The sequence below is a fragment of the Manis javanica genome, chromosome 7 (assembly GCF_040802235.1).
Source record: "Manis javanica isolate MJ-LG chromosome 7, MJ_LKY, whole genome shotgun sequence".
Classification (NCBI taxonomy): domain Eukaryota; kingdom Metazoa; phylum Chordata; class Mammalia; order Pholidota; family Manidae; genus Manis; species Manis javanica.
Window position 1 is genome coordinate 104,752,531 of NC_133162.1, and position 26,651 is coordinate 104,779,181.

General features: G+C 36.9%; 1 protein-coding gene across 4 annotated transcripts in view; it reads left to right on the forward strand.

The window, feature by feature from the left end:
* The first annotated feature begins 12,346 nt into the window (after positions 1-12,346).
* Positions 12,347-26,651, forward strand: part of RAB3GAP1 (RAB3 GTPase activating protein catalytic subunit 1) — a 94,957-nt gene continuing 80,652 nt past the window's right edge. For all 4 annotated transcript variants that reach the window (XM_073241369.1, XM_073241370.1, XM_073241371.1 and 1 more), the window contains exons 1-3: positions 12,347-12,403; positions 12,498-12,553; positions 16,627-16,702. In XM_073241369.1, coding sequence (XP_073097470.1) covers positions 12,386-12,403; positions 12,498-12,553; positions 16,627-16,702 — 150 coding nt within the window. In that variant the 5' untranslated portion in view covers positions 12,347-12,385. The remainder of the gene's footprint in view (positions 12,404-12,497; positions 12,554-16,626; positions 16,703-26,651) is intronic.

Here is a 26,651-nt window from a genome sequence, read left to right on the forward strand (position 1 = left end):
TAGGCAAAAGGAAAAAAATAATAACAAAAAAGTTAAAGGTTGGAAAAGAAATAAAATTGACATTATTCATAGTTAATATGAACGTGTATGTGGAAATGCAGAAGACTTTACTGTTAAATTTTAAGAATTAATAAAATAATTTAGGAATGGGGTTGGATACAAAATTAACATAACAAGACCAGCAGTTTTTCTAAATGCTGGCAAAAAAAGTTAGAAGATAAAAATTTTGAAAAGGTACCATTTACAACATTGTCAACAAATATAAAATATCTAGGAGTAAATCTAATGAAATATGTCCAAGATTTTTATGGAGAAAACTGTGAAATTTTTATTCATAGACCAAAAGAAGATATAAATAATCAGAGATATACTGTGTTAATGGATTAGAATATTTAATGTTGTAAAGATGTAAATTCTCCTGAAGTGTTGCAATCAAAGTAACAAAAGTTATTTTGGGGAACATAAACAAGCTGATTTTAAAATTTATATGAAAATGTAAAGGTCCCAAGGTAATGAAGATATTCTTAAACAAGAATAAGGTGAAAGGACTTTTCATGCTATTGGAATGGAACAACAGAGAGAGCCCATAAACACTCCCCATATACATGAACACTTGGTGTGTGACAGGGATAGTATTGCAAATTAGTGGAGAAAGGATGGTCTTTTCAATAATATGGGGCCAACAGAGTATCCACACGGGGGAAAGAAACAGATCTCCTTACATTATATGCAGTAATGAATTCCATGGCAATGTATTCACTAAATGTGAAAGGCTAAATTAAAATGATTGTAGGAGAGAATATAGAAGACTAAACAAGACACAAAACACAGTAATCATAAAGCAAATAACTGAAATTTTGATGGTGTTAAAATTAAGAACTTCTGTTCATAAGGATACCTTTACAAGAGTGTGATGGACACAGATGTGCCTCTCAGAGCCGCCTTGAAGAAATGACTTGCTCTCAGTTGCAAGAAGTGTGGTTAGATGACCTACTCCAGCTGCTAGCTGCATCAAGTCAGCCTAGCTGTTGAGCCAAGGTCATGCTATTCTTGAGGTGGTTCCCCAGCCCAAAACCGAGCAAAGAAGTAGTACAGGGATAGGCATTTCTGTCCAGTGGAGGGAAATTTCTTCCCCAGGTTTTCTACTGGGCTAGCAGAGACTTTTTCAGGTTGGAATTGTTGTCTGATGGCAATGCCTGCTGAACCCTACTTCCTCCCTTTTCCTTTACGGGTGTTAATTCTCAATAAACCTTCTGCACTTTTAACTCCATCTCAGTGTCTGCTTTTCAGAACACCAGTCTGCAAAAGAAAATGAAAAGACAAGTCACAGAGTGGGGGAAGATATTTGCTGCCTATGTAAGCAATATAAGGCTCATATGCAGAATATATAAATAACTTTTGGATATTAATAAGATAAAGACATACAGTCCTATGGAGAATAATTTTAAAATAATTATTAGTCCTATGTAGGAATAATTTTCCACTTCACACACACAAAAGGGTATTTAAATGACCAATAAGCAAATGAAAAAGTGCTTAATTTCATTAGCAACTGGGAAATGCAAATTGAAATCACAGATACTCTGTATACCCACTGGAATGTCAAAAATATTTTAAATCTAAAAATTCCAGGTGTTGGTGTGGATATACAGCAGTGAAGACTCTCAAAAACTGCGGGCAAGAGTAAAATTTGGGAGTATAAACACTTGATAATACTGACATTAATCCAGTAGTGTTGATAACAATCAGAACCCAGGGCTTAGCAAATCCACTCCTAGTAGCTCTCACAAACATATACTAGCATATAAGTACAGGAATATTTATAGCAGCATTATTCATTATAACCACATCTGAGACAATCTAAATGTCCATCAGTTGTGTGATGGGTAAATACACTGTGTTATGTTCATGTGATGCATAGGTTCCCAACCTTTTTTGGCTCAGTGCCCACTTTTTCAGAGTGATAACGCCCCCTTAAGTGAATTATACTGTACTACATATAAAACAAGGACAAATTTTTCAAATTTTTTAATTAGAAGAGATTAACAATATTAATTTATTCCTCAAAGTATAATTAAAATTAAACAATTAAAGAAGTATATATTATTTAAAAAATTAATGAAATATTTATTGGTGAGAGGGTTGAGCTTGGTGAGATTACACTAATTTTTCGATGTTTGGTGTCATTTTTGTCATCCTAAATCTTAAATCACCACTTTTCACTATTGACAATTTGTTTCTTTTCTTTGTTAATAGATTGTTGACCATGCTGAATCCTCTTTTGGCTAAATATGATTATGGAAATGCAATGAAAAACTTGTTTGCTACAGCCCATAAGGCTGGATATAATATTGGAATTTGCCTTTGAAGCCGAAATTCTTGATATCCACTTTTTAATTTCAATTTCAACTCTTCATTTATTGACGATTCTATCAATTCCTCCCGCAGTGATACTTCTGCTATTTGTAGGTTCGAGAAAAGTTCTAGGCCCCAATTTGGAATAATCATGTTTAGTAAATCCTGAAATCTATTTGTAAAGTCTTCTTTAATTACTTCCAAATGCTGGCTATAAACCAGAATGTCGTCATCATTCGTTTCCACTGAAGAAAGATTTGGAAACTGATGAAATTGTCTTCAACTAAAATTTTGTTGGTACAAGTCAAGTTTTGACATGAATGCAAAAATAGTTCCCTTGGCTTTGGTCAATTCACTGTAGAGTACTAATCGAACCGTTCATCGCCGTTTATGCTAGTATTGCCCAACGGGGCAGTGGCTGGTCCCCAATGCTCCCTTAATAAGTCTTGGACCAAAAACGCCCCCTCAGATTTCTTCGGCACCCGCCGGTGGGCAGTACTGCCCCCGTTGGGAACCAGGGAGGTGATGGAATACCATATAGCAGTAAGAGAAACAAATTATTACTATACACAATAGCATGGATGAATCTTACAAGCACAATATTGAATAAAAGGAGATACACACAAAAATACAATGATTCCGTTTAAGGCAGGCCACGCTACACTATATTGTTAACGGACGGGATTTTATTACACATGGTAAGATTATAAATATTAAGGAAATCACCACCACAGAAGTCAGGATAATGCTCATCTCTATGGTGAGGAGGGACTATGATTGCTGGGAGCATGTGAAGGCTGAATGTCCTGCTGCTTCTTCCGGTTGGTATGTGGATGTTTGATTTATGAAATGGATTAAAACCTTTCATTAGTTTTCTTGCTATTATAGAAGAGACACATGAGCTGAGACAGACGAGAGAGAATGAGCAGGAAGTAGAAGAGCCTGGGGAGAAGCACCACACAGAGGGGGGTGGGAAGGGAAAGAACTTTAAACTTTATTGGAAGGACTAAGTGGAGCGTGTGACTCAAGCCCACTGATCAAGGGAGGTTTGCATAGCAAGAATAGGCGGGGCTATGCAGGCCACAGAGAGGAGTTTGAATTCTTTTCCAAGGGCAATAAAAAGCCATTGAAGGGTTTTAAATAGAAAATTGGCATGGTCTGATTTCCTTGTTTTGAGAAAGTTGTCTGGTTGTTGTATGGAAAATGAAGTGGAGGATGGGTCTGCTTCCAGGAATGGTGAAGTAGTCTGTATCCTAGACCATATACGTATTATATTAACATATAAAAAACAGCTACCTGAAGGCATAGATGCTGAGCTTTCATCCTGTTACCCAGCAGCGTGACTTGGGCTTAGTTTTCCCATTTATAAAATGGGAAATAAAAGGGTTGTGTAGTATGACTTCAGAAAGCCCTTCGGGTTCTAAAAACCTCAGATTCCAAAACAATAAGTAAACAAACCAATTTCCTTACGCAAGAAAAACCAAGCAATGAGAAATACCTCAGGGATCAATCCTCCCTCTGGTGGTCACCGCATTCAAAAGTTTGGCCTCATTTAGTCACACCGCTGAGGGCTTCAGTACCTGCCAGCTCCACTAGCATCTCTGACCGAATATATTCCCTCCAATCTACTCTAGTCCTATGTTATTTCATACTTCTGTTATGACATGCAAGAGAGTCTGATTTTAGAGTTATTTTATCCCCCATTAGATTCTAGTTTCTGAAGAAACAAGGAATATGTCTTAATTATCTTTGCTTCCCCTATGGTGTTTATGCATTTTATGCACATAAAGGTTCTCAGTGAATGTTTCTAAAACTGAAAATATGTCAGGAGATCTCAAACACAATGGAGAATTTTATACCATGGCATTTGGTTTCACTATAGGAAAAGCTCAAGTTCTCAGTAGAGTATGTTTTTTTATTTTTTATTTTTTTATTTTTTATTTATTTATTTATTTTTTGAGAGGGCATCTCTCATATTTATTGATCAAATGGTTGTTAACAACAATAAAATTCTGTATAGGGGACTCAATGCATAATCATTAATCAACCCCAAGCCTAATTCTCAACAGTCTCCAATCTCCTGAAGCATAACGAACAAGTTCTTACATGGTGAACAAATTCTTACATAGTGAATAAGTTCTTACATGGTGAACAGTGCAAGAGCAGTCATCACAGAAACTTCCGGTTTTGATCACACATTATGAACTATAAACAATCAGGTCAAATGTGAATATTCATTTGATTTTTATACTTGATTTATATGTGAATCCCACATTTCTCCATTATTATTATTATTATTATTATTTTTAATAAAATGCTGAAATGGTACGTAGATGCAAGATAAAGGTAGAAAACATAGTTTAGTGCTGTAAGAGGGGAAATGTAGAAGATGATCAGGTGTGTGCCTCTAGACTAAGTATTAATCCAAGCTAGACAAGGGCAACAAATAGTAGAGTATGTTTTTTATTACATTCTGACTAGGTAGAAAGGAGGAGAAATAATTACAAGAAACAGCACTAGCACATGAAATACTGAAGAGGGGCTTAAAAAAGAGGTGACAACTAAAGTTTGGAGTCCAACATTAGCTGTAATAAAACACTATGAATAATTCTGGAATGACTGGGCAACCCCAGTATATGGAGTACGAAAGGACTAGAACATTTTAAAATACAAAAAAGAGCTTTTCTGCTGAGGCTACCATGGTTTGAATGTGAGATGTGTCTTCTGCATGTTAAGCTCAACCTGTTTGTGTTTTGGACATTTGTGGAAAAAGGTGGAAGCTTTTTCAGGAAGACAATGAAAGGGCCTGTTGTTTTTAAGCAACACAATCTTCCTAGGAACACTTTGCCCCAAATCTCTTTATCCAGTTAGAAGGTGCTGGAGGGAATTGGGGGGTGAGAGGGGAAGGGTAGCAGAAAAGAAGATAAATTGGACATCTCAGTGGACTGAAGAGATAGACAAAGGAGATCAATGAGGTCTATGAGGCATAGGAGCCTAGCGAATTTCGGAAGAAAGAGACCAGGATTTTCTATGACTCTGAATGGAGGAGGCACCAGATTCATTAACAAAGGTGTTTTGCAACTCAGGAAGAGAATGTGAGCAGGGGCATCTCCAGCTCTATGTGATGGAGCCAAAAATCACATCGCTTAAAGCCCTGGCAACCAAATAGAGTTGACATCATATTCCTGGGGAAAGATTTTATAAAAGTACAATCCCACAGAAAAAAAGTTAAAGATGTGAAACCATTCTTTATAGGAGAGGAATATGAATGGCCAAGAAACACATGTAAAATTGTCTAACCTCTAGGGACCAGGGAAATGCAAATCAAACCCTTGTTTATTCAACATACTGGCAAAAATTTAAAAGATTGATAATATGGAATGCATGGGAAAATGACTCCTCTTGTACACTATTAGTGGGTATGTAAATTAGTAACATTCATTTGGGACGTTGCACTTTGGTGCTATCAGTTACATTTTAAAATGCACGTACTCTTCAACCCAGTATTTCCATTTTTCAGTATTCACCCTAGAGTAATTCTCACACATAATCACAAAAGATGCAGGTGCAATGAATTTTTACCCTAGCATTTTTTTTTAGAAAACTTTTATTGTGGAAAATTTCAAACACACGAAATAAACATTGTAGTATAAGGAGCCCCCATGTACTTGTCACCCATCTAAGAATGTTATAAGTAGCTTTAAACAGCAAATTGTCTTCGTGTCAAGCCACAGGACACAATTAAATAAAAGTAGTACATTTATACTTGGAATTCTGGTATGCAGTGCAGCAGTATGAAAAAGGAGGAAAGAGCTTTCTATCATGCCCTAAATGGGCTCCAAGTCTTATAGTTCAGTACAAAAAGTGAGTTGCTCAATAATGCATATAGTATGATAGTGGTATGATGAGGAGGTTCAGAGCTCATGTTCAGGAGCCAGGCCTAACACTTACTAGGTGTACAGTTTGGGCAAGTTACCTATGCACTTCATGCCTTAGTCTCTTCATTGGTAAAGTAAAGATGTGTGATAAGAACAGTACCTACCTTCATATAGTAATTGTATTAAATGAGTCAATATGAGTAAGGCACTTAGAAGAATGCTTGGCACATATCAAGTACTAGACATTTTATTTGTGCAAAAAACTGATTAAAAAGAAGGTAAAACCATTGTATTTTATGTACACAAATATGTATGTAAAAGCATAGGAGAGGGTATGAAAGGATTCATTGCTTAACTTGTATTACTTATTTTATCTTGGGGGGTATGGGAAATGAAAAGACAGTCAAGCAACACTTCTCTTAAAACAGCCCGGAGATTACTTGCCTTGGTGAATTTACCTCTTTCTAGCTCAAGATAGTGGACTACTTATTTAGAATATAAGATATTGTGTGTGTGTTCTGAAAGTTTACCTGAATATTTTCCTACCCCCGATTTTACAATGAGTTTTAAGAAATTGGATAATCATGAATCCCTTTCTAATGCATCTCATATTTCTTTGTCTTAGATTGTGAGAATCTTGAGGGCACAGGTTATTCTTTGAATATCCTTTGAAACCCCTCCATAGAATTGACCACAGTACCATGACAGTAGAGAGTGGATAAATATTACTGAATGAATTAATAAATGTTGCCTGATAATTTTAATGTAGAAAAGTTTCCTGTTCTCAACCACAATGAGATAGCTCCTCACACTAGTTAGAATGGTCATTATCCAAAAGACAAGAAATTAACAAGTGCTGGCGAGGATGAAGAGAAAAGGGAACCCTCCTACACTGTTGGTGTGAATGTAAATTGGTACAGCCACCGTGGAAGGCAGTATGGAGGCTCCTCCAAAAAATAAAAATAGAAATACCATATGACCCAGAAACTACTTCTAGGAATTTACCTGAAGAAAACAAAATCCCTGATTTGAAAAAAGATGTTATTTTTTTCCTATGTTTATTGCCACATTATTTACAATAGCCAAGATATGGAAGCAACCTAAGTGTCCATCAATAGATCAATAGATAAAGAAGATGTGGTACATACACACAATGGAATAATATCAATATCATGGATGGACCTAGAGGGTATTATGCTTAGTGAGATAAGCCAGGTAGAGAAAGACAAACACCATGTGATTTTACTTTACGTGGAATCTAAAAACAAAACGAAACAAAGTGAACAGAACAGCAGTAGACTCAGAGACACAGGTTAGGATTGGGGAGGTGTTAGGATGGGTGGGTAGGGAAGGGTGAGGGGGATAAAGGGGCACAAAAATCTCAATCATAATATATGTTGGGCACAGGGATGCTCATGCAGCAGGGAGAATACAGCCAATGGCTCTGTAACATCTTTCTATGTTGACAGGTAGTGACAACACTAGCAGCAGTGAGGATTTACTAATGTGCGTAACTGCTGAACCACTGCATTGTATATGTAAACACAATATACTATTGTATATCAACCATACTATAATAAAAAAGAAAAGTTTCCTGTTCTCATACCATGTCTTCCTCTTCCAGCTGTACCTTCCATTGCAATTGCTGTCATGGTGGCATCATAGAAAATCCCTGACTTTCCCTGCACAAGGCCACCAAAGGAGATGAAGACGGTGTAATCTCACTGTTGCTTCTCTCACAATGTTTGCTCTCTCACTAAGACCTAATTAAACTGTTATGCCCCCACATTCCTCTGAGGACTAAGTCAAGTGTGATTTTTCCAGGTTTCTAAGCTCTTAAATTGCCCACATGTCAAAGCTCTCCCTGAGACCATCATTGGTAACACCTTGAAATAACTGAAAATTGAGCCAGAGAGGAGACATGTTCATATGGAAAGGCCTTTGCCTTTGAATGTGTAGCAAAATAACTCTTAATACTGAAGAAATACATCTTTTCTGCTTTGTGAACCAGTGAAAATCTAATAAAAGTGTTTCTCCCGTGGGTATTTTACATCATTAGCATCCTGGCTTCACACTTTGCTTTAACAAATAACTTATTTTAAAAGTTTCTCCAGGGATAAGACAAGGAGCCAAAAATATCTTTGAAGAAAACTTTACCTAGCAACCTGATAAGGCAGCTTTATACAGTTTCTTAGATTTAACTTCAGGCAGCAAAGTTTGCGATTTTTTTTAGTTTCTGCTTTTGGTATGTACTGAAACTTCTTCATGGCTAAGCAAGAAGAAAAAAAAGTAATGCCTTACATGTGAGTAGCACTTGATGACATTTATAGTATATTCATTATAAATGCTGCTAGCATAATTGATCACCTACTACATGCCAGGATAACCATCTTATATGTGTATAGAAGTTAATCTTTGCCACAATCCTATGCAGTAAGAGAAATTACAAGTCCCATTTTACTAATGAAGAAACTGAGGTTTAGAGGGATTAAGTAATTTGCTCAAAGTTATATAGTTAGTAAATAACTGAACTTGGATTTTTCTGACCTTAAAATCTATATACTTATTTCACTTGGTGAGAGACTTTAAAAGTTAAGTGAACAAGGCATTCTTTTCCTTTTATATGTGCAAATCCATCTTTTTCTTCCTTTCTTTCCCTTCTCAAAAAAAGCCAACCTCACCACATAGCCTCCATTCCCTCCTGCTACATGTGCTCTGCATTCCTGGTACCACCTGGCTGTACAACTCTAGGGAGAGCTATTCACAGTGATCTCTGTAGGGGGCACCTCCTGAAGCAGGCCTTCAGAATGCAATGTGAATGGTGCTCTGTGGATTTCCTCCTCTTTCATCTTGTCAAAATTTCAGTCTTCTTCCATCTCCCCTCATCATCAATCCATCCCTCCCTCTCCTAGATTATTATCGCCAGTATACAAACATCTACTTTCCTCTGCCTTAAAGACCATCAAGCAAAAAATCCCAAGAAACAACAAACCATCACCCTTGACCCAACGTTCCTTTCTCACCTGCTTTTCAGCCACAATCAGTATTTACCATTCTGAAACATTCTCCTCTCTAGGGTTCTGTGCCATCTCTCTTTCCTTGTTTTCCTACTTCTCTACAGCCACTCCTGTCATCTCACTGGATGCCCTCCTTTTATCAATTCTCTAAACGTTAAAAATTTGTTCAGGCCTTTTGTGGAGAAAGTAAAAGTTCCTATGGCCAGGATTCTCACCTGGCCCTGGTCTACTTGCTCACTACACACGTGTGGGCAATATGTTGTTACTGACTCTATATAAAGGGGTACACTCAATGCTCTGGGCAACACGGTGACACGGCTGGAGGAGAGCAGAGGCTGGAGTGGTGGCAGTGCCGAGGACAAAGACTGAGATGGATGCGGGGGGAGAGAGGCCCAGAGGCAGAGCCTGGCTTGCTGAATCAGACTTGTTCTGAGTGGACAGGATTCTAGTGACTGACCTGCCACAGTGGGGATAAAGTTCGTTATAAACCCTTTCACCCCAGAATGTTCCATTGTCATTTTTTTGGTCTCATTGAATCCACAGTGAACTTGTCTGGGGCTGAAACCCATTGGCAAGACACCTTTATATGAGGCCCTTTTCTTCTGTATTATCTTCTTAAATTATCTATTCTTATGATTTTAAAATACTCCCTAATTTATATCTTCACCCCAGTCTTGCCTCTGAATCCTATTCTTATACCCAATTTTCTCCTTGACAACTCCACTTGAATATCTCATGAGCCTGTAAAACTTAACATTTGGCAAAACCAAACAGTAGTCTTGCTTCTTCCAGTTTTCATCGTCTTAGGCAATGGCATCATCCTGCCATAGTCACTTAGATCAGGACCCCAAAAGTTATCTTTGGTTCCTTTTTTTCTTTAATCTGTAAGTTTATTCATCATCAAGTCCTCCCTATTGTATATCAAATACTTATCAAATAAATTCACCTCATCTGCTGTGGACCATCCTAATCATACCCTCCACACCATCTCTCAAGGATGCTTTCAGAGTCATCAGTTGTTCCTACTTCTTCCCCTTGCCGAATCTATTCAGTTAGCATCCAGACATTTGAAAAACCTAAATTGGATCACATTGCTCCCTTGCTTAAAGCATTTTACTGACTTCATTGTGCTTCAAATACAGTCCAACCTTGGTCTAGAAGGCTCTGTATCATCTGGTCCATGCCTACCTACCTCTCCAGCTTCATCACAAACACTGTGCTCTCAGTGTTCTCTTTCAGTTCATTAGACAGATAAGCCTTTCCTAACTGTGGCCTCTGGCCATGCTGTTCCCTCTGCTTAGAAGCCTTCCCCACCCCAAAATTGGCTGCCCCCATCTTATCCCTCAGCTCTCCTCCAAGATTCTTCTTGTCAAAGTTACCGTTAATGTCCACATCGCTAACAATGATGCTGACCCATGTAGAACTTCTTCTTTCCATTTGTTCAGCAAATTTCCAGTTTCCCTCCTAGATTCTGATTTCCAGAAGTCAGGGACCATATATGCATATATATGTATATGTACATATACCATATATCCCTGAAGCCCAACACAGTGATTGGCTTACAACAGGGGTATAATAAATGCTTGTAAATGAATGAAGGTGCAAGTTGAGACCTCTTGGGAAAGATTGCTGCAGTAGTAACTCACAATCCCCCACTAGCACAGTGGACACAACACCAGAAACTAGAAGGAACATCAAAAGACAGACGTTTAAGACTTGGCACTGAAAATCATTATCTGTTGATTGTCAAAATTCTTCTAACCTTAGTTTCCTATCACCAAATTTTGATATCTTTAACTCTTATTTTAAGATTACATTTTTGTATTGCTTATTGTCTTGCCAATGGGTTTCAGCCCCAGGCAAGTTTGCTATGGATTCAGTGTGACCAAAGAAAATGACAGCAAAACGTTCTTGGGGTGAAAGGGTTATACCCAACTTTATTCTCACAGTGGCAGGTCAGTCACTAAAATCGCGTTCACTCAGAGCGAGTCTGCATGCAGCAAGCCAGTCTCTGACTCTGGGCCCCTCTGACCACACAGCCATCCTGCACAGCGGTCCTCTGGGCCTCTCTGCACAGTCATCCCTCACAGCCATCCTCTGGGCCTCTGTCCTTGGCACTACCACCACTTCAGCCTCTGCTCTCCTGCAGCCTTGCAGCCCTGCCACCGTGTGGTGCCCAGAGCACTGGGAGGAGCTCTTATATAGAGTCAACAGCCATGTATTGCCCACATGTGTGCAGTGAGCTAGTCAACCAGGGCCAGGTGAGAATCCTGGCCACAGGAACTCTCATTTTATCCACACTTATGCTGAATTTCTTAGTTCTCTATCCCCAAATTCCTTCTTGTGGGTTGCAAACTAATTAAATGAGATTTATTTTAAACTTTTAATTATGAAAAATTTCAGTCCTAATACAAGTACACAGAATAGTATAATACACATATATCCATTACTGTCTTAAACAATTACTCACTCATAGCTAATCCTGTTTTATTCCTAGCCCTACCAACTTCCCCATCCCATTAATTTCAAGCAAATCCTGGACATGGCATCATTTCACCTGTAAATACTTCAGTATGTATAAGATATAATTACCAACTGCTAGGTGGCAACTTCTGTTCCTCAATGGCTTAATAACTGAAGTATTCACTGAACAGCATGTTGCTCCTCCCAGAAAACAGATAACTAGCATGATGATTTTATTGACTTAACCAAACAATGAAAATCTTTGAGAGTCGGTCGGGACTGTAACTATTACAGCACCTAGCTCAGTGACTTACAGTTAATAAAGAGAGGTTGTAAACAAAACAGCTTGAATGAAAACAAACTCAATGTGCTTCAGATTTTTTAGTATAGTCTGGGCCACAGGAATCTGGGGACTTGTCTTACTTCCTTGTTTCTGTTCCCTTCCTGTATTCATTACAGTAAAATTTCAAATTCAAAGCAATCGCCTCCACTGCCCGCCCCAATCTGGTGATTTCAGCCTTGAAGACTTTTCTGAGCAGGACCTAATGCCAGGCAGCGACCTCGGGGGGCGGTCTTGCGCGTCGGCCCCGCCCACTCCCGCCCTCCTTTTCCCCCTTCCCCGCCCTCCCGTTCTTCCCGTCAGCCCTAGCGCCGACCCCGGCGCTCCTCAAGATGGCGGCTGACAGTGAGGTGAGGTCCCTGCTCCCTGCCTAATCGTGTCTCTAAGTTCGCTCCTCCGTGTCAGCGCCCCGGCGCTCAGTGTCTTTCCTTTTCCTTCCCGCAGCCCGAGTCGGAGGTATTTGAGATCACGGACTTCACCACTGCCTCGGAATGGGAAAGGTGAGTGAGTCAGATCACTGGTCACCGTGGGCCGCGGTTGCACAGGTGATGCCCCTTTTGCGGGAAAAGTAAGAGCCCCGGGCCCCCGGTCTCCCTCTCCTGTCTCTGATCAGCCGCAAGCCTTCTCTGCGTCTCGCGTATGGCAAGCCCCGGCCCACCCCCGTCAGCAAAGCCCTGGGATTCCGGCTCTCAGAAAAAGTTGTGTTTACTCTCAGACTACTTCCCCTGCGTTGGTGTTGCCCTCCCGCAGAAACAGGTTACGTGCCTACCTGTTTTCATTTCCGTCTAACTCATTTGTTATTACGAGCAGTGAACTTGGCAGCTGCCTGTTCTCCTGCGGTGTACATTGGTATATGTCCTCTTTAGGGGGAGGCCTCGTCGTGCTGGTGGTTGCCCATCTGGCACACCCCCACCATCCATCCTGTCTTTTAGAAGAACCTTTTAAAAGATTTGCATATGGCATTGATTCGAATTGTTACATTTCAGTGGGTAATGCCCAGGCTTCCTGTGCCTGTCAAACTCCAGAACTGTTGTATCTCTGAAATTAATTGGAAAGTTTAAGTTTGTCGTGGAGTGATAGCCTAGATCGAGAAGTTTTCTGTTCAGTGTCACAGAGACTCTTCAGTTTTCTCGGTGTTGATGTCAGTAGTTAGCTTGTTGCAACAATGTATAATCTTTCTGGTTGGGAGAGGAAATTTGTGGAAGGCATGTCATTTGATGATATAGAAAAGTATAAAAGATCCCTGCTGGACTAATAGTGAACTGTAATAACCTCCAAAAAAAAAAGTAAGACATAACCACACTGGTAAGGCTTTACCGAGCCGGTACTGTGTGTCCAGAATTATACTAGTGGAAAAGAGCACAAACAGGAGAAAACCAGACCCTTGATCCATATGTTTAGAAAGACAAAACAGCAAATAATTAAATGGTAAGCCAACTTGTATTGACTATAAACATAGTAATTTAAGGATGATATTTTATGGATTACAACTGTTGGAGATATTGTCATAAAAAAGGTGGGAAATGAGCTGGGCCTTCAAAGAATGAAGTTGGTCAGACGTGAGAAAGAACCTGACATGAGCCAGAGACAGGCGAAAATGAACCTTTGGGATTTAAGGAAGAAATGTCTTTACTGGAGTGAAGGCTATCTATTGAACAGAGATGAATGAGATTGGTAAGATAGTACCAGGTTATGGACAACCTCCACAGCTAAGTAAAGGAAGCACCTAGATTTGGTGCTTTAAGACCAGTGATTCTCAAACTTCAGTGTACCTCAGAATCAAGTTTCTGATTATGTCTGAGTTGGACACCAATATTTGCATTTCTAATGAATGCCCAGGTGATGCTGATGTTTGCTGGTCAGGAGACCACACTTAGAACCATTAAAGTACAATAGTGACAGACCCTTGATTTTAGAGGGGCAAAGTGATGTTTCAGGACTTGGGGTAAAATGAAGGTGAGTGACAGAGCTTGATCCATAGTTAGGTTGGTGCTTGGAGACTGGAGAGAACGGGAGGATAGGAGCAAGGATTATAAGACATTTCAAAGAAGATTTAGGTAGATAGACTTGATGAAATGTAAAAGTAGAAAGAGTCAAACATGAAACTGCAGTTTCTTGCCTGAAAGATCACAGTTAAGGAAGTGGCAAAGTAAGAAGAGTGAAGTTTTCGATCTATTCAATTTGAAATAATGACTTGCTATCTTGATGGTAGTTAGAAATTGTAACCTAAATCTTGGGAGGTTAAGGGGAAGAAATTTCAGAGTACTGAATAGAAAAATGATCACTTTCCCCTACCTTAATATTTAAAATATCCTGAAATGGAATGTTAACTCCTTTAGCTTCTTATATGGAAGTAATTTTTAACACAGTTATGAGAACTACCACACAGTAGGAAACTTAGCTTTTGGCTTTTATGCTTTTGTTTCTAGAGCAAAACTAGTGTTTTAAAATTCATGGAAAAACATTAAGACTTTGCACTCAAATAAGCCTTGAGGGTAGTATTTGAATGAAAGGTCTAGTCAGTATAAGTCATACAGATAACTTACTGAGAGGACTAAATAGAAGCCCAGAACACTTTTTTCCATTATCTACTGAAGATATATGTATTGTCTGTGTATCAAGCACAGTAAGTATCATGCAGGGTATTAGAGATGTGGTCAATAAAAACAAATGTTTTCTGCTCTTAATGTACAGTCTAGTAGACAGATATGAATCACATAATAATACCGATGAGTATGCAATTACAACTGAAATAAGAGCTGAGAAGAGAAAGATACCTGGTTTTATAAGAGCATGTAACAAAGGAACCTAATATAGAATGAGAAGTCAGAGGTAATGACCCTTCAGCTGATACCTGGAGAGCATTTTCAGGGATAAAGTTACTACATTTTTCTAGTCATATCTTTATTTTCAGGATAGAGTGCAATTTTTCTATTTTAGCTAGTAGTTACAGTTCATACATCAAGTATTTTAAGGTGTTCTTTCTCTTACTATGAAAGCTATGCTTTAAAATTATTATAATAATCACTCATAGTAGAATAAGTAAAAAAATCACCTGTAATAGCTACTATTATTTTGAGAAAAATTGCCCCAATCTGTGTTGTAAACTTTGTATCAATTTGTATTAATATTTATTTCTATAGCTTCTATGTTTTCATTTACCTTGAAATTTTTCTTATTTCCTCATCTGCAAAACAAGCTTTTTAATAGGTGCATTTTAGTCCATTGAATGAATGTACTGTTAAGTTACAACTGCTGCAGTTGAACATTTAGGTAGCTAACAGTTCTTTACTATTTGTAAATGCAGTGTACATTTCACATGCAAGTATTTGCTCACAAATCACATATGTATATAGTTAAAAATTTTTTTGTGTGTAAAAATGTTAACTTATTTCTCAAGTACTCATTTTCAAAACTGATAATTATCTTTTGCTAAACCCTCCCAAAAGTGAATTTGTATATTAATACTACCTTTCATTTTTAATTTTTAATTATTATTTTGTTAAAGTACCATTGATATACAATCTTATGATGGTTTCACATATACAAAACGGTGCTTCAGCACTCACCCATATTATCAAGACCTCAACCCCTCCATTGCAGTCACTGTCTGTCAATGTAATACTACCTTTAATTATAAAGAGGAATTAATTAGCAGGTTCAGTTGAATTGTAACAACTCAGGTTTATCATTACTATCTTAAAACAGAAATGTAAATAATAATTTATGTCACTGACAAAAAACTGATGTCTGAATATATTTTGACTAGAATTAACTCTAGTACTCTAGCAATACTATGTAGGAGTTTTAGGAGAGCAATGTTGCTGTTAGATTGCATCATACTTATATAAGTAGTCAATTTAGAGTAGTAAATCTTCTGAAAGTGTCTTTTAAATATGTGTTTAACACTACACTGAGATTTGGGTTTTAATTTGCTAATATTGAGCATGTTGCTGGTTTAAATTCATTCTCTTTTTAATAGGTATTTGATCAATAGATTTAAATATTAAATAGTGAATAGTTTTAAATTCTGTCAATTATTCCTTAAAACTGACCAATATACTTGTAGCTTTTGCCAGCTATCCCTTAAAGCTTGTTTTATTTTAATGAGCAAAGTTCCAAATAATGTTTTTTTCTTTTTGGGGGTAGGGGGAGTCAAATCAGGGAATTCCTAAATATCTTTAAAGGAAAAGTTAATTTAGATAAATTATTTTGAGGTTAGGGAAAAGATGTTTGGTTTCATAATTACCCTTAATAGTATCATTTTAGTCTGTTGGTTTTTACTTCTGTCCCAAACTTATTATATTCATTTTAATATAGAGAGATTTATTAATTATAGAAGGCAGAATGCCTTTGTTGGGTAAGCATTAGACTTAGAAAAAATAAAAACCTAAGAATTCTTGGGCTAAATAAGATAATTTCCATTTTATTTCACATCCATAAAACAATACAAAACTTATTGAGCCTTCTCTGATAAAATGTTAAAATATAAAAAAATTCTTTTTAAAGGAATTGTGTAACAATAGTAAAAAATGTGCTGTACATATTTAGAGAGTTTTTTGCTCCTTCCTAGGTTTATTTCCAAAGTTGAAGAGATCTTAAATGACTGGAAACTGATTGGAAACTCTTTGGGAAAGCCACTTGGAAAGGTCAGATCTGTTTGCTGTGACTCTAGAGTATTTACTTTGAAACTCCTATTTTTAAGCCCTTTGCTTCATTTGGTACATTTAAATTAAATATTTTTTGAGTTATGTATAATCTATGGATATAAATGGCATCTGGAAGAGCTTGGATTTGAATCTGTGGCAAACTATATGTAAGACATTTGTGAACTTTTTTAAATAGTAAAATTTTATATGTATAATGTCTTTGTGAGTGATTTTCTATTCTCTTGATGCCTACTTCTCTCTTGCTTTCTACCTTGAATGTTAGAAAATCCTTTTTCAAAGTTTTTTAGTTGGTCAGAGAAATGTGGTAATTACCAAGCTTTTGGTAGAGTATTTGGTTTAACTGATGGGGAAAAATCTTGATCTTGACAACTGACTTGCTGTTTGTTAGCAGCTATTTTACTCAATTTTAGTTTATAACGATATCACTAATAACATTTGTTCTCCCCTCCCTCCTACTTTTTTAACCTTATGGATGTTTTGAGGATATTTAAGAACAGAAAAATTATTCAAAATTGAAGTGGAACTCTTAATTCTAATCTGAGGTATTGGTGGTTTTTCTGCTAAAGCACGCCCAAAATGTTCACTGAAGAATGTCCTCTGAGGACAAACTTAGATTTTCTGTATGTAAGTGAACAGAACTATTTGATTTTATATATGTAGGTGCTTTGTTAGATAAATTCTTTTGAAATGAAATTGATCATTGTTATTACAGATCTATTAACTGCAGTTTACTCTGTGTAAGGAACTCTCAAATCTCAATATTTGCCAGGGTTTTTCAACTTTATAATGATGGTTACAGAATTTGAGACTATCAGAGCATTAGGATTTTCTTCTTTATCCATATGAATAAGATCAGAAAAAGTAACAGTATATATAGAAACCACATATCATATAAAGATATGCTGAAATATATAAATTGATTTACTGTATTAAAATATTTTATGACTACATTTTTGAATAAGAGAAAATGTGAAGTTCTCAAACAGATCATTCTATGACACTTGAAACAAATACATTACAACAATTAATATAGTTGCCAATAAGATTAAAGACAAAACAAGCTGGATATAACGAGTAGGGAATGATTTTCATTATCAAAAAGAGAGTGAAGTCGGGTATTTGTGAACTCTGATAATACATTTTTGATTCACACGTTTACTGGAAGGTACTGTGTGCCATATCTGAAGAAATAGTGAACAAGATCAGATCCATGTTGCCAATGACCATAAATTCTGATGAGGGAGGATATAAGTAAACAAATAAGTTTATGTAAGTAAACAAATAAGATTACATTTTTAAATGCTAAATTCAGTTTTGGGACATAAGTTGGGTAATGTATTCAAAGAAGGTAGCAAAATGCCAGGCATGTAGTGGGGACTAAAGTAGTGTTCTCCAGCCCTTTTCTCCCTATAGGTATTAAGTAGTGAATAAATGAGATATGGAAAACATCCACAGATTTCAAGGTGAGCTGCTAAGTGTGATAAAATTAAAGAAAGCATGAAGGATGGATTATTCAGCATTTAAAATAAAAGTTGAGGGAATGCCTTAATAAGAGATTCTAATTTATGTGAAGGACACTGATTACCAATTCTCTTCCCCCACTAAGGAGGAATTAAGAGGAATTATTTTTTAAAAACCTTATATTATAAAATTTCAAACATATGAAATAAAAATCATATAATGAACCCCCAGGTGCTTAGCCAGTTTTAAATGTACTATGCCATATTTTGTTTCAATAGTTTCTTTATCAACTCCCGATTCCCCATTAGATTTCTTATTTTTTATTAAGGTATTATTGATATACACTCTTATGAAGGTTTCACATGAAAAAACAATGTGTTTACTACATTTACCCATATTATCAAGTCCCCACCCATACCCCATTGCAGTCACTGTCCATCAGTGTAGTAAGATGCCACAGATTCACTATTACCCTTCTCTGTTCTACACTGTTTTCCCAGTGACCCCTCACACCACGTGTACTAAACATAATACCCCTCAATCCCCTTCTCTCTCCCTCCCCACCTGTCCTCCTCCACCCCTCCCCTTTGGTAACCACTAGTCCCTTCTTGGAGTCTGTGAGTCTGCTACTGTTTTGTTCCTTCAGTTTTGCTTCATTGTTATACACCACAAATGAGGGAAATCATTTGGCACTTGTCTTTCTCTGCCTGGCTTATTTCACAATATCCTCCAGTTCCATCCATGTTGTAGCAAAGGGTAGGATTTGTTCCTTTCTTATGGCTGAATAGTATTCCATTGTGTATATGTAACACATCTTCTTTATCCATTCATCTACTGATGGACACTTAGGTTGCTTCCATTTCTTGGCTATTGTAAATAGTGCTGTGATAAACATAGAGGTGCATATGTCTTTTGAATCTGAGAACTTGTATTCTTTGGGTAAATTCCAAGGAGTGATTCCCAGGTCAAATGGTATTTCTATTTTTAGTGTTTTGAGGAACCTCCATATTGCTTCCCACAATGGTTGGCCTAGCTCACATTCCCACCAGCAGTGTAGGAGGGTTCCCCTTTCTCACATCTTTGCCAGCATTTATTGTTCTTACTCTTGTTGATGCTGGCCATCCTTACTGGTGTGAGGTGATATCTCATTGTGGTTTTAATTTGCATTTCCCTGGTGATTAGTGATGTGGAGCATCTTTTCATGTGTCTGTTGGCCATCTGAATTTTTCTTTGGAGAATTCTCTCTTCATATCCTCTGCCCATTTTTTAATTGGGTTATTTGCTCTTTGGGTGTTGAGGCGTGTGAGTTCTTTATATATTTAGGATGTTAACCCCTTGTCGATTATGTCATTTACAAATACATTCTCCCATACTGTAGGGTGCCTTTTTGTTCTGTTGATGGTGTCCTTTGCCGTACAGAAGCTTTTTAGTTTGATGTAGTCCCATGTTTTCATTTTTACTTTTGTTTCCCTTGCTCAAGGAGCTGCATTCAGGAAGAAATTGCTCATGTTTATATTCAGGAGATTTTTGCCTATGTTTTCTTATAGTTTTATGCTTTCATGACTTACATTCAAGTCTGTGATCCATTTCGAGTTTACTTTTGTGTATGGGGTTAAACAATATTCCAGTTTCATTCTCTTGCATGTAGCTGTCTAGTTTTGCCAACACCAACTGTTGAAGAGGCTGTCATTTCCCCATCTATGCCCATGGCTCCTTTATTGTATATTAATTGACCATATATGCTTGGGTTTATATCTGGGCTCTCTAGTCTGTTCCATTGGTCTATGGTTCTGTACTTGTGCCAGTCCCAAATTATCTTGATTAGTGAGGCTTTGTAGTAGAGCTTGAAGTTGGGGAGCATAATCCCCCCAGCTTTATTCTTCCTTCTCAGGATTGCTTTGGCTATTTGGGGTCTTTTGTGGTTCCATATGAATTTTAGAACGATTTTGTCTAGTTCAATGAAGAATGCTGTTGGTATTTTGATAGGAATTGCTTTGAATCTGTAGATTGCTTTAGGCAGGATGGCCATTTTGACAATATTAATTCTTCCTACCCATGAGCATGAGCAAATGGATGTGTTTCCATTTATTGGTATCTTCTTTAATTTCTCTCTTGAGTGTTTTGTAGGTTTCAGAGTATAGGTCTTTCACTTCCTTGGTTAGGTTTATTCCTATGTATCTTATTCTTTTTGATGCAACTGTGAATGGAATTGTTTTCTTGCATTCTCTTTCTGCTAGTTCATTGTTAGTGTATAGGAATGCAACAGATTTCTGTGTATTTTGTATCCCACAACTTTACTAAATTCAAATATTAGATTTAGAGTTTTGGAGTGGATTCTTCAGGGATTTTTATGTACAATATCATGTCATCTGCAAACAGGGACAGTTTAATTTCTTCCTTGCCAATCTTGATGCATTTTATTTCTTTGTGTTGTCTGATTGCCATGGCTAGGACCACCAGAACTGTGTTGAATAGAAGTGAGGAGAGTGGGTATCCTTGTCTTGTTCCCAATCTTAAAGGAAAAGCTTTCAGCTTCTCACTGTTTAGTATGATGTTGGCTGTGGGTTTGTCATATATGACCTTTATTATGTTGAGGTACTTCCCCTCTATACCCATTTTGTTGAGAGTTTTTATTATGAATGGATGTTGAATTTTGTCAAACACTTTTTCAGCATCTATGGAGACGATCGTGTGGTTTTTGTCCTTCTTTTCGTTGATGTGATGTTGATGGATTTTTGAATGTTGTACCATCCTTGCATTCCTGGAATAAATCCTACCTGATCATGATGAATGATCTTTTTGATGTATTTTTGAATTCGGTTTGCTAATACTTTGTTGAGTATTTTTCATCTATGTTTATCAGGGATATTGGTCTGTAATTTTCTTTTTTTGTGGTGTCTTTGCCTGGTTTTGGTATTAGAGTAATGGGGGCCTCATAGAATGAGTTTGGGAGTATTCCTTCTTCTATATTTTGAAAACTTTAAGAAGGATGGGTATTAGGTCTTCACTAAATTTTGATAAAATTCAGTGGTGAAGCCATCTGTCACAGGGGTTTTGTTCTTAGGTAGTTTTTTGATTACCAATTCAATTCGTTGCTGGTGATTGGTCTGTTCAGATTTTCTGTTTCTTTCTGGGTCATCCTTGGAAGGTTGTATTTTTCCAGAAAGTTGTCCATTTATTCTAGGTTATCCACTTCCTTAGCATATAATTTTTCATAGTATTCTCTAATAATTCTTTGCATTTTTGTGGTTTTCGTAAGTTTTCCTTTCTCATTTCTGATTCTGTTTATGTATGTAGACTTTTTTTTTTTCTTGATAAATCTGGTTATGGGTTTATCTATTTTGTTTATTTTCTCGAAGAACCAGCTCTTGATTTCATTGATTCTTCTATTGTTTTATTCTTTTCGATTTTATTTCTGCTCTAATCTTTATAATATCCCTCCTTCTACTGACTTTGGGCTTCATTTGTTCTTCTTTTTCTAGTTTCATTAATTTTGAGTTTATACTGTTCTTATGGGATTGTTCTTCTTTCCTGAGGTAGGCCTGTATTGCAATTGCAATATACTTTCCTCTTAGCATGGCCTTTGCTGCAGTCTCACAGATTTTGCAGTGTTTAATTATTGTTGTCATTTGTCTCCATATATTGCTTGATCTCTGTTTTTATTTGCTCATTTATCCATTGGTTATTTAGGTGCATGTTGTGAAACCTCCATGTGTCTTTGAGATTATTTTCTTTGCGTAATTTATTTCTAGTTTCATACCTTTGTGATCTGAGAAACTGGTTGGTTCAATTTCAATCTTTTTGAATTTACCAAGGCTCTTTTTTTGGCCTAGTATATGATCTATTCTTGAAAATGTTCCATGTGCACTTGAAAAGCGTGTGTATTCTGCTGCTTTTGGGTTTACACTTCTGTAGAGATCTGTTAGGTCCATCTGTTTTTTTTTTTAATTTTTAATTTTTTTAAATTTTGGTATCATTAATCTACAATTACATGAAGAACATTATGTTTACTATGTTTCACCAAGTCCCCCCCACATATCCCTTCACAGTCACTGTTCATCAGCATAGTAAGATGCTGTAAAATCACTACTTGTCTTCTCTGTGTGTACAGCCCTCCCCGAACCCCACACACACTATATGTGCTAATCGTAATGCCCCCTTTCTTTGTCCCCGCCCTTGTCCCTCCCTTCCCACCCATCCTCCCCAGTCCCTTTCCCTTTGGTAACTGTTAGTCCATTCTTGGGTTTTGTGATTCTGCTGCTGTTTTGTTCCTTCAGTTTTCCTTTGTTCTTATACTCCACATATGAGTGAAATCATTTGGTACTTGTCTTTCTCTGCCTGGCTTATTTCACTGAGCAAAATACCCTCTAGCTCCATCCATGTTGTTGCAAATGATAGGATCTATTTTTTTCTTATGGCTAAGTAATATTCAATTGTGTATATGTACCACATCTTCTTTATCCATTCATCTACTGATGGACATTTAGGTTGGTTCCATATCTTAGCTATTGTAAATAGTGCAGTGATAAACATAGGGGTGCATCTGTCTTTTTCAAACTGGAGTGCTGCATTCTTAGGGTAAATTCCTTGAAGTGGAATTCCTGGGTCAAATGGTATTTCTATTTTGAGCATTTTGAGGAACCTCCATACTGCTTCCCACAATAGTTGAACTAATTTACATTCCCACCAGCAGTGTAGGAGGGTTCCCCTTTTCTCCACAACCTTGCCAACATTTGTTGTTGATTGTCTTTTTGATGATCGTGATCCTTAGTGGTGTGAGGTGATGCCTCATTGTGGTTTTAATTTGCATTTCTCTGATGACAAGTGATGTGGAGCATCTTTTCATGTGTCTGTTGGCCATCTGAATTTCTTCTTTAGAGAACTGTCTATTCAGCTCCTCTGCCCATTTTTAATTGGATTATTTGCTTTTTGTTTGTTGAGGTGTGTGAGCTCTTTATATATTTTGGATGTCAGCCCTTTATCGGATCTGTCAGGTCCATCTGTTTTAATGTGTTGTACAGTGCCTCTGTCTCCTTACTTATTCTGTCTGGCTGGTCTGTCCTTTGGAGTGAGTGGAGTGTTGAAGTCTCCTAGTATGAATGTATTGCATTCTATTTCCCCTTTTAATTTTGTTAGTATTTGTTTCACGTATGCAGGTGCTCCTGTGTTGGGCGCATAGATATTTATAGTGGTTGTATCTTCTTGTTGGAATGACCCCTTTATCATTATGTAATGTCCTTCTTTGTCTCTTGTGACTTTCTTTGTTTTGAAGTCTATGTTGTCTGATACAAGTACTGCAATTCCTCCTTTTTTCTCCCTATTAGTGGCATGAAATATCTTTTTCCATCCCTTCACTTGTAGCCTGGTATGTCTTTGGGTTTAAAGTGAGTCTCTTGTAGGCAGTATATAGATGGGTCTTGTTTATTTATTGATTCAGTGAATCTATCTTTTGACTGGTGCATTGAGACCATTTACATTTATGGTGATTATCGATAGTTATGTCCTTATTGCATTGTAGGCTTTAGATTTGTGGTTACCAAAGGTTCAAGGTTAACTTCCTTACTACCTCAGAGTCTAACTTAACTCACTTAATATGCTATTACAAACACAATCTAAAGGTTCTTTTTTTTCTCCTCCTTTTTCTTTCTCCTCCATTCTTTCTATATTAGGTATTATATTTTGTATTGTTTGTCTATCTCTTGATTGACTTTGGGGATAGTTTATTTAATTTTGCTTTTGCTTTGTAATTAACTGTTCTACTTCTTTACTGTGGTTTTATTACCTCTGGTGACAGCTATTCAACCTTAGGAACACTTCCATCTATAGCAGTCCCTCCAAAATACACTGCCATCTTTAATACAATCTCCCCATTAGATTTTTTAAAAATAAAACTTACATACATTGTAATGTCCATAACTGCTTAATTTTGAAATAAATGTTTATGCCAGTGTTACATTCCTCACTAAAGATACTGGGCATTTCTGTCACCCTAGAAACATCCTGGTGACTGTTTCCAGTTATCCCATTCTCCTTACCCGTAGGCATCTGCTGTTCTCTTTTTCTCTTAAATCATTGATTACTTTTGCTCAGCCTAGAATTTCATATATATGGTATCATATAGTATACGGTACTCTGTTCTTGGCTTCTGTTACATAGCATTTTTGATGTTTTACTGGGTTGTTGCATGTTTCAGTATTTCTTTTTTTGTTGAGTAGTGCTCTGTTGTATCACTATACCACAGTTTGTTTAATTTGTTGATGGACATACTGGCTATTATGAATGAATCAGAATATTCTTGTATGAAGCCTGTGGAAATTTTTTTTATTGAAGTATAGTTGATAATATGAAATTATACTGGTTTCAGGTGTGTAACAGTGATTTGACAGTTACATACGTTATAGAATGCTTATCATGTAAGTGGAGTTACCATTTGCCACCACGCAAAGATATTATTGACTGTACTCCCTATGCAGTACTTATCATTCCCTGTGATTTACTTATTCTAAACTTGGAAGTTTATACCTCTTTAACCCTTTCACCTATTTACCTGTACTCTGAGCCTCCTCCCCTATGGCTTCTACCATTTTGTTTTCTGTATTTATGAGTCTGTTTGTTTTTTTAGATACGTTATGTAAGTGAAATCATATGGTATTTGCTTTTCTCTGAGTTACTTATTTCATTTAGCATAATATCCTGTAGGACCACCCATGTTGTTGCAAATAGCAATAATTCATTCTTTTTTTATGGCTGAATAACATTCCATTTTGTATATGTACCACATCTTTTTTATCCACTCATCTCTTTTTTTTTTTTGCTTTTTGTTCTTTTTTAATTCATCATTTTTTACTTCTCCAATTTTTTTACCTTCTTGTTTTCTTTCACCTAAAGCAGTATTGCAGGCTTATTTATGTGCTGATTTTGTGTTTCTAGCAATTGTTAAACATTTTTGCGTATTTCTTTAGTGATATGATTGCTCTTGCTCAGGGATCAGCAAACTATAGCCCTGTGAGCTGAGAATGGTTTTTACATTTTGAAAGCATTGTTTTGTTTTTTTTTTGAGAGGGCATCTCTCATATTTATTGATCAAATGGTTAACAACAATAAAATTCTGTATAGGGGACTCAATGCTCAATGCACAATCATTAATCCACCCCAAGCCTAATTCTCATCAGTCTCCAATCTTCTGAAGCATAACGAACAAGTTCTTACGTGGTGGACAAATTCTTACATAGTGAGTAAGTTCTTACATGGTATCCACTCATCTCTTGATGAACAGTTGGGTTGTTTCCATATTTTGGCTATTGTAAATAATGCTGCAGTAAAAATAGGGGTGCATATATCTTTTTCAGTTAGTAATTTTGTTTTCTTTGAGTAAATACCCGGAAGTAGAGTTACCCACTTTTTTACTCTCCCTCTTACACACTTTATGTATATGATTTCTTCTTTTATACCGTTTTATTTAGTGGTTTCTTTGACTACATTTTAGATGTAATTGATTACACTTTTATCTTTTTGACCTTCATACTGGCTTTAAATTGATTGATTTACTATCTCCTGGTATATGTTTGCTTTTATCAGTGAAATTTGCAGTTTCATGTTTTTCTTTTTCTAGTTAGGATCTTTTCTTTTCCTCTTAAACCTTTAACATTTCTTGTAAGACTGGTTTAATGGTAGTGAACTCTTTTATGTTTATCTATGAAGTTGTTTATCTTCCCTTCAATTCTGAATAACTTTGCTGAGTAGAGTATTCTTGTCTGGAGGTTTTTCTTTTTCAGCACTTTGAATATGTCAAGCCACTCCCTTCTGGCCTGTAGTTTCTGCTGAAAAATCAGCAGATAGCCTTATGGTGTTTCTACTGTAGGTAACACATTGCTTTTTTCTTGCTGCTTTTAAGATTCTCTCTTTTTCTTTGATCTTTGATATTTTAATTATGATGTGTCTTGGTATGGACCTCCTTGGGTTTATCTTGTTTGTGGCTCTCTCTGCTTCCTGGACCTGTATGTGTGTTTTATTCCCTAGGTTAGGGAAGTTTGCAGCTATTAACTCTTCAAGTAAGTTTTCTACATAGTTCTTTTCTCCTTTTGGTTCTCCTTTAATGCAAATGTCTGGACATTTGATATTGTCCCAGAACTTCCTTAACTTACCCTCAATTCTTTTTATTCTTTTTTTCTTTCTGCTGTTCAGCTTGAGGGCTTGAGTCTTTGAATCAGTAGCAAGGGCTCCCTCTCCCAGTTTTGAAGGATTGTCCTTGTATAGGGAAGATCCCTGGGAAGATTGTGTTCCTGGTGGTTTTGGCTGGTTGGCTGGAGGTTTAGCGTGCATGAGCCAGGGATGTCTTGGTGTCAGAGCTCTCAGGGCATGGTTGGAGGGGAGCACAGTCAGAGGGGTTCCTGAGTAAATATTGATGGTGCCCTTGCTTTCAGGGAGGGAACGGATCCAGGCATATTCTCCAGTGGTGGGCAGTGGT